Source organism: Glycine max, chromosome 4 (genome assembly GCF_000004515.6).
Source record: "Glycine max cultivar Williams 82 chromosome 4, Glycine_max_v4.0, whole genome shotgun sequence".
NCBI classification, from domain to species: Eukaryota; Viridiplantae; Streptophyta; class Magnoliopsida; order Fabales; family Fabaceae; genus Glycine; species Glycine max.
In genome coordinates, this window is record NC_016091.4 from 33266293 (window position 1) to 33277904 (window position 11612).

Sequence of the window (11612 nt, forward strand, 5' to 3'; positions counted from 1 at the left end):
TCTCTTTGGGATTTCTCATTCTTATGTGAATTGACTAATAACTAAAGTGAAACTAAGGCTAAAATCAACTCGCCTAGTCAAGCTCGTCCACAAAAATAGGGTTTCGAAAGTTTATCATTTCAGTTTTCTTACCAAGTAAAATGGATCATTTTTAAGGTCCAACGCCTTAAAATGATCACTTTTCAAGTAAAAAAGAATCACTTGATTCACGCGTAAGTAAGAACTACGTAGGTCTGATTTCCTCTCCAAAGGAGGGTACGTAGGAGCAAAAGCCCCGCTTTTGTCGACCTCAAAAAATAAAAAGAAATAAAAGGTAACATAACACAATTTCACAATTCTAAAAAATAGGCTGTTGTCCTTTGAGACAAACGTGAGAGGTGCTAATACCTTCCTCAAGCGTAAATACAACTCCCGGACTTGGAATTTTCATTTTGACCAGTTTCCTTCGGTTTTCCCGACGTTTTCCACAAATAAACGTTGGTGGCGACTCCGCGCATCTTTCCTCCTTTGGGAAGCGCACCCGTGAGCCTCGCCCTCGCTCGCCCGCGAAGGGCACGTTGCGACACACACCCTTGGTAATCGATTACCCGAGACCATCTTAACTTCCTGTCTTCATTTTTAAGCCTTGTAATCGATTACACACCCTTGGTAATCGATTACCAGAGGCCATATTCCAAATATCACTCAAGATCCATAACTGGCCAGCCACCACACAAGCCTCCTTGCTTTGTGGTCTTTGTTCTTTTATCGGTTGACTGTCAGGAGCTCGCCTGTTTAGGTACGTCACAGGTTCTCACTGACTGACTATGCCCGGGTTGGGTCGGGATTGGTCAAGCTTGGTTTTGGGAAATAGCACCCCACCTGACGTCCCAAGGTCTTCTGACCCCCGCGACATATCTCCAGGTACCACTTTGTGGTCAACGAATAAAAGTAGGAAGACTGACTCTTCCACACTTTCTCACTTCAAGCTTGTAGGATTATGGGGTACCCATCATATATGGTACTAGGTGGCAATCGGGCGATGGTGCAAGTCGACTCTCCACATCCACAAATCACAGATAAATCCACCATCCCCAGTTGCCCACCTTCAACTGAGCTCACGTACTCCCACGTAGCCCTTATCCTCGTTCTTCTCAACACCGGGTCCCCATCAATCCCTCCAAGCTTCCAAAACATCCAAGCAATTCAACATCCAAACATCATGAGCTATCCAAACCAAGAAAACAGGGCAGAGGCAGAAAACTCTGCCCAAAACACATTCCAATACCACAGCTTTCCTTACTCAAATACCCAGTAACATTTTCTTCCTTCCGATTCGTTAATCGTTGGATCGAATCGAAAAGTTTACTGGAGGTCCCTAGTACATAAATCTACATTTTGACCGTTGGGATCTGCTAGAAAATGTCCAGAACCCAATATGTACAACCCTTTCCACAACCAGCAATACACCACATTTTCTGCACAAGCACAATTTTCTGCTGCACAAAATTTGACAGCTTTTTGCTGCACAAATTGGGCAGATTTCGAAATCACTCTTGCTCTCATCCAATTTTGCCCAAATTGGATCCTACAAGTCCTAAATCATGTATAAACCACATCTAAACCAAAGACAAGCTTCAGACCAAAGCAATTCAAAATCTAGGTATCTAAAACCCCTCAATTTAGTGGATTTTCAAGGTTTAAGAAGTGAAAATGAGAATGGGGTAATTTTGGAGCAAACTCTCATCTCAAACAAGTCTATAACATTAATCTAAACTCACTCAAACTGGTTTTACGACGAAAACTCCACCGAATCAAAATTTGACCTCTCAACACCCAATTTACCCTAGAAATGGCTCTTGCTTTCACTTTGGTCACTCATTTTCCCCATTTGCTCAGCCCAAGCTTTCCCACAAGTCCTAAATAACATTTTAAACTAGGATTAAATCACTTTAACCTCCAATTACCACTAAATCCAGATTTAGCTTTTCAAACCCTCAAAGCATCACACTTTTCCACTCATATCACTACATTCACACCTTTTAACCCTAGGTTAACTCTACCCTTCATCTCTATCAGTTTTCTATCAGAAATTTCAACACACAAACATCACAAAACATCATCATAAAACCCTAAAACTGAATGGGTAAGCTTGACTCACACCAAACATGACAAGGTTAGCATGTTTTCAACAAATTTCTTCAAAAATAACTACCATAAAGCATAAACCTAGTAAAACTACCCATCATATCTCCCAAAACCCAATACCCACGAAAATCATGTGAGAAAGAAGTCTACCCAAACCTGAAATTCGAAGTCCCACAACGTAGAGGTGCGCTTCACGACTCCGAAAATGGCTTCCTTTTGCAATTTGGAGTAGAAATGGTGAGCAAAGTTTGGAGCTTTAATGGAGGCTTCAATGGAGAGGAAGAAGAAGAGAAAAGCAACGTGCGAGTGAGGAGAAGAGCTTCTGAATTTTTCTGTTGAGTGAAGAGAGAGAGAACATGGCTTTTATTTTAAAAGGATTTTCTCTTTCCTTTTTCCTAAAAGCTATGCCACATGTCTCCTTTTGAGTGGAGCAAAAAGGGGTCCGCTTTTCTCTTGATGTGACTCATACTTAGCCACAAGAAGAGAAAAATCTGACCTTTTGAAATGCTAAAATTCTGCCTCGATTTGCGTGCCGTTTCTCTGGTTCCAGTCCCTCGCATTTCTCTGCACCCGTCGGGGCCAGTTTTCGAAAGTAAGCAATATATATATCAAAATGCTCAGAATGAAACCCCGAGCGTGGTTCAGAGGTTGGTTTTGTTAAATTTTAAGTTGCACGCAAAACGATAATTTTTAGACTAATTAATTGAGAATTAATCTATAACTATCCAGTTATGGATTTCTCTTCGTTAATTAGTCTAACCCACGTATCTTTCCCCCAATATACCTACTTCTACCAGGAGTATATATATATATATACACACTGAATAATACTTATATATATAATTACTCAAAATGCATCGTTTACAAAATTCCGGATAGAAATTTCTAGGATGTCACACAACTCGTGCAGGTGTGGGCTAAGGAGGAGCAGCCTCGTTGGGTCTCACCAATGGAAGTTGAGCTTCAGGCCAGGCTACTTGCTCCAGAAAATGCTCCATAGGTATGATTGGCGTGTTGTGAGCCAACTCTTGCAGGCTGTGCATGATAAGAAACTGTCCTCGGAATAAGCTTTGTAGCATAGGGACTAAAGTTTGTGAGCTTTGGACATCCTGTCCTATGGTCACTGACGAAGGAGCTGGAGTGGATGATGACGGGATGTCGTCTGTTCTAGCCCTTTTTCTTGATGCCATCTGTAACTAAAAAGAACTCAAAAATTCCTTAGACCAAGTTTATTCAAGTTTAAAAATAGAAATAAAGGCTGAAATTAACGATGGGCGCTTAGCAGGATACAGCTCGCTTAGCGCCCCCTCAGAAACATAACATATCGACTTAGTTGGAGCCAAAGCTCACTTAGCCCAATGATTACCGTGACCAAATACGCTAAGCTAAGGTAGACTCAGCTTAGCGCGCGGCTTCCAACTCAAAATTTTCTAAGTTACCTGGGCTTAGCGATTCAGCCTCGCTTGGCCACAAGTACCTCAATAGGAGGATGAGTGTTTATCCTCAAAAGATGAACTCGCTTAGCGTGGTAGGCACGCTTAGCGAGTTTGTTTGGAAACGCATATCTTCAATGAAGATATTGATGAACTCGCTTAGTGTGGTATGCTAGCATAGCGAATTCATCGCATTTTCTAGAAAAAACGCAGAAAACGCAGTTCGTTTTCTTTTCTTTTTGAGCCTCTAAAAGGAATTATCAAACATCCAAGACAATTGAAAATAACTACACAGCACAATCATATATAAAGCCTTAATTTTTACCTAATCTAATATCATGAAAACCTTAAAGATTGAAAGTTAAAATCTATGGTTCTCTATCCTAAGGTTCAACAAAATAAGAGAATAAATGGAGTAAAGAACTTACTTGTATCGTTGATGCTTTGATGCAGAAGAGAGGGAAAATGCAGGAAAATGAGTGCGAGAGGAAAGATGCAGGCAGTTCAGCAATTTCTAGCAAATGTGAGTGTAACTGCTATTGCATTCACATAAGCCATTTTTCTTTCTCAAAGAGAGACGTTTGGTTTCTCGAAGATTCTCGCTTAGCGGCACTGTGCGCTTAGCCTAACTTTGAAATTCAAATTTTTTTATAAAAATAAAAACACAGAGAAGGGATTGGCTTGTAGAAGCAAGCTTCATGATGATGAACCAAGAAAATTTGATGATGCCAAAAGCCCAAGTGATTGATTCAAGACTTCAAGATCAAGCATCAAGAATCTAATCCAAGATTCAAGATTCAAGAGAAGAAATCAAGAAGCAACAAGTCAAGACTTCATATAGGATAAGTATTAAAAGAATTTTTCAAAAACCAAATAGCACAGTTTTGTTTTACAAAAGAATTTTCTCAAATTTTTTAAGTTACCAGAGTGATCACTCTTTGGTAATCGATTACCAGTTATCAGTAATCAATTACCAGTGACCAGTTTGGTTTTCAAAATGTCTTCAAATGATTTATAACGTTCCAAAATGATTTTCAAATAGTGTAATCGATTACACTATATTAGTAATCGATTAGAAGTGAATCTGAACGTTGAAATTCAAATCCAATTGTGAAGAGTCACAACTTTTCATAAAATGCATTGTGTAATCGATTACACCTTTGTGGTAATCGATTACCAGTAAATAGTTTTAAAGAAAATGTTAAGAGTTATAACTCTTAACATGGTTTTCTCAAAAGTCATAACTCTTCCAATGGTTTCTTTGACCAAACATGAAGAGTCTATAAAAGCATGACTTTGGCACATGTTCATAAGATATATGATATCCTTCCAAACAATCCTTTTTCACAATCTTTCTCTAACCGTTGCCCTTTGCTTTTTCTTTTCCAAAAAGCTTTCTAAACTTTGTTTTCAAAACTTTGTTTTTTTGCGAGTGGAAATTCTACATAAAACAAAAGTATTTCATCCCTTCTCCCTCTTGCCAAAAGATTCAAAGGACTAACCGCCTGAGAATTCTTTTAATTCTTCCTCTTCCCTTTAAACAAAAGATTTCAAAGGACTAACCGCCTGAGAATTCTTTTAATTCTTCCTCTTCCCTTTAAACAAAAGATTTCAAAGGACTAACCGCCTGAGATATCTTTTGTTTCCCCTTACAAAGATTCAAGGGACTAACCGCCTAAGAATTCTTTGTCTTAACACATTGGAGGGTACATCCTTTGTGGTACAAGTAGAGGGTACATCTACTTGGGTTGTTATACTGAGAACAAGAGAGGGTACATCTCTTGTGGATCAGTTTAAGTAGAAGGTACATCCACTTGGTTGTTCAAAGAGAACAAGGGAGTGTACATCCCTTGTGGATCTTTTCTTGTAAAGTATTTTACAAGGTTATTGGAAATCTCAAGAAACGGTGGTTGCTTGGGGACTGGACGTAGGCACGGGTTGTGGCCGAACCAGTATAAATCTTGTGTTTGTCTTCTTCTTACCTACACTTTTTATCTTTCCACTGTGTACTTTTTATTTCCGCTTTACTTTTTTCTAAGTTATTGTTTTTTTTCTTTACTTTCTCATAACTTAGTAGTAAATCCTAATTGAATCTAGTAATATTAAGAAGGATAAATTTTAATTAGTCAAGAAAAGTTCATAATTAATTCAACCCCCCTTCTTAATTATTCTGAGGCCACTTGATCCAACATGGCTTAGCGCGGAGATAGGGCCACTTAGTAAGTTCTGCAGAACAAAATACCTGCAACTCTCGCTAAGCCTGGCTCTCAGCTGGCTTAGCTGAAATAGTGCATCTTCATTACAGAGGAATAGGTGCTTAGCGGTTGATGGATCGCTTAGCGCTGCTCTGGCCGTAAGGAATTGGGCTTAGATGGCATGAGTTTTGCTTAGCTCAATGAAACCCAATTCTGGCCGCAAGGAAATGAGCTTAGCCGCGACGCATCGCGCTTAGCCAATGAATGTAATAAGCTTAGCGAGCAGTCTATCGCTTAGCCTAATTCAGATCAAATTGAAATGGGCTTAGCTCACCCTTGGCCAGCTTAGTGGACCAAATCAGCCTGAGATGCAAGGGTTAAGCGCTAAGCGCCAGAGACTCTCGGCTTAGCGCATGACCAAAGATGCGCTTAGCAAAAGGACTGTGTTTCAGAAGAAGAAAAATTCTAAGTTATTTTTCAGTCCCTTTCTTAAGAAATTGAAACTCTTATATCTATCATTTAAAAACAAGCTGATATACCCCAATGTAATGATTATGAAGCAAGTTCCACATGATATACTGCATAAAATGCAAAGATAACAGAAATTAAAACTGGGTTGCCTCCCAGGAAGTGCTTCTTTAACGTCATTAGTTTGACACGTTTACATCAATGGGTGATCAAATGCACAGTGCTATGTGCTCTTGTGAATTCTTCACCATGGTACAGTTTCAACCTCTGGCCATTTACTACCCATGTTCTGTCAGGATTCTGAGATTGTGGGTCGTATAGCTCTATTGCACCATAAGATCGAACTTTTTTTTATAATAAAGGGTCCAAACCATTTGGATTTCAGCTTACCGGGAAATAATTTGAATCTTGAATTAAAAAGTAGTACCTGTTGTCCCGGTTTGAAGTCTTTCTTCAACAGTTTTTTTCATGATAGGTCTTGACTTTTTCTTTGTAAAGTCTTGAAGATTCATAAGCTGTCAATCGCATTTCTTCTAGCTCCAACAATTGGAGCTTTTTGTGCTCCCTTGATGCCTTCTCATCAATGTTCAGAAATTTCAGAGCCCAATATGCCTTGTGTTCCATTTCAACTAGTAAGTGACATGATTTTCCATACACCAGTTGAGAAGGAGACAAACCAATTGGAGTTTTGTATGTCGTTCTATAAGCCCACAGTGCATCTTCCAATTTGGCTGACCAATCTTTTATGGTTGATGCCACTGTTTTCTCTAGTATTTCCTTTAATTCTCTGTTAGATACTTCGACTTGCCCATTATTTTGAGGATGGTAGGGAGATGCCACTCTATGATTCACATGATATTGACTCAGCACCTTTTGAAGTTGAGTGTTACAGAAGTGTGAACCACCATCACTGATTAAGATTCGAGGCACCCCAAATCGAGCAAAAATATTCTTCTTGATAAACTTCACCATAGTCTTAGCATTATTTCTTGAAGTGGCCATAGCTTCCACCCATTTAGACAAATAATCAACAACTACCAATATGTATTCATTTCCTGCAGATGAAGGAAATGGACCCATGAAATCAATACCCCAGCAATCAAAAACTTCAACTTCCATAATGTTTTGCAGAGGCATCTCATTCCTTCGGGAAATTCCCCTCATTCTTTGACATTGGTCACATTTTAAGACATGGTGATGGGAGTCTTTAAAAAGTGTTGGCCAGAAAAATCCTAACTGTAAGACCTTAGCTGCTGTTTTGTCTCTGCCATAATGCCTGCCACATGGGGAATTGTGACAATGCCACAATATGCCCTTGGCCTCCTCACTTGTCACACATCTTCGAAGAAGATTATCTGCACCTACTTTGAACAAGTGTGGATCATCCCAAACATAATGTCGGGCATCATGGAAGAATTTCTTTCTCTACTTCCAATTGAGGTCTTTAGGAATGACACCTGCTACCTTGAAATTGTCCATATCAGCAAACCAAGGTCTTCCTGCAATCAAAAATAAAGATTCATCCGAAAATTTATCTTTTATTTCAGCCTCCTTTGAAGTGACATCTTCATTCACCAATCTGGATAGGTGGTCTGCTACCACATTTTCAGAACATTTCTTGTCCTTGATGACTAAATCAAACTCTTGAAGCAACAGTATCCATCTGATCAAATGTGGCTTGGAATCAACTTTGCGTAACAGATATTTAATTGATGCATGATTAGTGTAAATCACTATTTTTGATCCTACCAAATAAGATCGAAATTTCTCAAGTGCAAAAACAATTGCCAACAATTCTTTCTAAGTGGTGGCATAGTTAATCTGAGCATCATTCAAAACTTTGCTAGCATAATAGATGGTATGAAACATTCTACCCTTCCGCTGCCCCAGCACAGCACCTATTGCATAACCACTTGCATCACACATCAATTCAAACTCTTGTCCCCAATCTGGTGTTGTAATCACAGGAGCAGAAACCAACTTAGCTTTCAGAGTGTTAAAGGCTTATAAACATTCTTCATTAAACACAAACACAACATCCTTATTCAGTAGATTGCTTAAGGGTTTAGCAATTTTGGAGAAGTCTTTAATGAATCACCGATAGAATTCAGCATGACCTAAAAAACTTTGTATGCCTTTCACATTAACTGAGGGTGGAAGTTTATCAATAACATCTAATTTTGCTTTATCCACCTCAATTCCTCTTTTAGAGATCTTGTGTCCCAGCATAATACCTTCTTGAACCATAAAGTGACATTTTTCTCAGTTAAGCACCAAATTAGATTCTTCACAGCACTATAACACTTTCTCTAAATTTACTATGCAATTTCCAAAAGATGCACCAAAGACCGAAAAATCATCCATAAAGACTTCAATACATTTCTCTACCATGTCAGCAAAAATTGCCATCATACATCTCTGGAAAGTAGCTTGGGCATTACATAAACCGAATGGCATGCGGTGATAAGCAAATACACCGAAGGGGAATGTGAAAGCTGTCTTTTCTTGGTCCTGAGGATCTACTGCAATCTGATTTTAGCCTGAGTATCCATCCAAGAAATAGTAGAAAGATTGCCCTGCAAGTCTCTCAAGCATTTGATCTATGAAGGGAAGCGGGTAATGGTATTTCCTTGTGGCTTCATTGAGCTTCCTATAATCAATACACATTCTCCATCCGGTGACTGTTCTTGTAGGAATTAGCTCATCTCTATCATTTTTTACCACTGTCATACCTCCCTTTTTCGGAACAAATTGAATAGGACTAACCCATGAGTTGTCCGAAATTGGATAAATGAGCCCTGCCTCTAGTAACTTGAGCACTTCTTTTCTTACTTCTTCTTTCATTATAGGTTTCAATCTTCTCTGAGGTTATCTCATGGACTTGTAATCAGCTTCCAAATTGATCTTGTGCATACAATATGATGGACTGATTCCTTTTAAATCAGAGATGTGCAAACCAATAGCTTCTTTACAAAGTTTTAGAATTTGCACCAATTGATCTTCTTATTCCTTATGCAAGGTTCTGCTAATTATAACGGGCTTAGTCTCATTATCTTCCAAAAATACATACTTTAAATGCGTTGGAAGAGTATTCAATTCTGCTTTGGGTTGTTCTGTTGGTCTAGTTTTTTCTAATTCTTCAAGAACTACTTGACCGGCAGAGCTGCCTTTTGGGTCATCAAGCTCTTCATCATAAACTAGGCAGTTTGTCACATAATTAGGTTCTTTTTCCAAAGGGAATTGCAATACCATGGTAAGCTGATAATGCTATCTCTTGCTTGCTAGTCGGTGAATACGACTAACTTTTGTGTATAAAACTTGTGTAAATTGTATCAAACTCCTCCAATTTATGGTTATTTTGTAGTGTTATAAGTTCTTTTAGTTAAAGATAGGTAATAAATACTTAGTAATTTTGTTTTGTGTGTTTAATAATCATTTACTCTCAATTTCAGGTTAATTAGGCAAGTTGTGAAGTGCTGATTTTCACACGCTCGCTAAGCCAATCTGTTGGCTTAGCGAGACATCCGCTGAGCGCAACATTCCTCGACTAAGCACGAGGAAGAATCTGGAAGAAGGATGAGTTGTGCATGTTCGCTAAGTGAGGGGTCATCCCGCTAAGCGCACCGCTTCAGTCCATCCACTGAGCGAGAAAAGCACGCGCTAAGCTGATATTCAATAATGTGCGCTGAGCGGATCAAAGTTACGCTAAGCGCATGAGCACAAACAAAGCCACCTATTTAAGCCTGAACTCAGATTTAGAGAAGGAGTTTGGCCATTTTATCAAGGAGCTTCTGCATGTGTTAGATTCTAGAGAGAGAAAGGTCCAAGTTCTAGAGAGTTTGAGAGATTTTGTTGTGTGAAGATCTGCAGAGACCAGAGCTTGAAGAGGAAGCCATCCTGAGAGCTTGAGATGAGTTTGTGAGTGATTGTGAGGTCCTAGAGGTGGAGGAGCATCCCCACTACTTGTATTACTGCAATCTTTCATCTTTCTCTTCTCTTCGTTGTAAAGGAAGCTTCCTAGTTATGGAAAGCTAAATCCTCTGTTGGATCTTCCTTGTAGGTAATTGATGCAAATATCTTTTCATCTATTTAATGATGTTTTGTGTGTTCACTGTGCTATCAGAACTTCATTCTACCATGCTTTTACCATGATCACGTAGATGCATGTGTTTTTAGGATCATTCAACAGTGGAAATTGGTCTGATTCTTAGAAATTGATAGGACAGGGCTAGTTTGTCATATTTTCATGAGGAATTGGGGTACGGTAACCTAGTTGTTGTATGTTTGTCTTAATGCGGTCCTGGCCGAGTTTAGTCCAACAAGAGGAATCTGCAGACGATGCTTGATCAAAGTTGCGCTAAGCGCAGGAGCACGAACAAAGCCACCTATTTAAGCCTGAAATCAAATTTAGAGAAAGAGTTTGGCCATTTTCTCAAGGAGCTTCTGCATGTGTTAGATTCTAGAGAGAGAAAGGTCCAAGTTCTAGAGAGTTTGAGAGATTTTGTTGTGTGAAGATCTACAGAGACCAGAGCTTGAAGAGGAAGTCGTCCTGAGAGCTTGAGATGAGTTTGTGAGTGATTGTGAGGTCCTAGAGGTGGAGGAGACATCCCCACTACTTGTATTTTTGCAATCGTTCATCTTTCTCTTCTCTTTGTTGTAAATGAAGCTTCCCAATTATGGAAAGCTAAATCCTCTGTTGGATCTTCCTTGTAGGTAATTGATGTAAATATCTTTTTATCTATTTATGATGTTTTGTGTGTTCACTGTGCTATCAGAACTTCATTCTACCATGCTTTTGCCATGATCATGTAGATGCATGTGTTTTTAGGATCATTCAACAGTGGAAACTGGTCTAATTCTTAACGGTTCTTCTTTGCTTTTATCAGTTAACATGGACCATTCAAAAGCATAAAATCAAGACATAACTTTACCATTTTTGCAAGAACTACGTAGGTCTGATTTCCTCATCGCAATTGAGGATATGTAGGAGCAAACGTCCCGCTTTTGTCGACCACCCCAAGAGATTGTTAATGGTCCAATGCCTTAACGTTTCTCTCCTTTCAAAAACAAGAGATTGTTAATGTTCCAACGCCTTAACGTTTCTCTCCTTTCAAAAACAAGAGATCGTTAATGGTCCAACGCCTTAACGTTTCTCTCCTTTCCAAAAATCAAAAGATCGTTTAATGGTCCAACGCCTTAAACAACTTTTGTTCGATTAAAATATATATTGCAAAAAAAGATAAAAACAACTTAACCAACCTTTAGTTCTAAAAGAACTACGTAGGTATGATTTCCTCATCGCAATTAAGGATACGTAGGAGCGAGGGAAACACCATTGTCGACCACAAAATGATAAAAAGTACAAAAGGCATAAAAAGACATAAAAACA

General features: G+C 38.9%; 1 protein-coding gene across 1 annotated transcript; it reads right to left on the reverse strand.

Moving 5' to 3' along the window:
• Positions 1-6676: 6676 nt before the first annotated feature.
• Positions 6677-7387, reverse strand: LOC106798558 (uncharacterized protein K02A2.6-like). The gene has a single exon (XM_014775154.1). It carries the CDS (start codon positions 7385-7387, stop codon positions 6677-6679), a length of 711 nt encoding a protein of 236 aa, XP_014630640.1.
• Positions 7388-11612: the final 4225 nt, after the last annotated feature.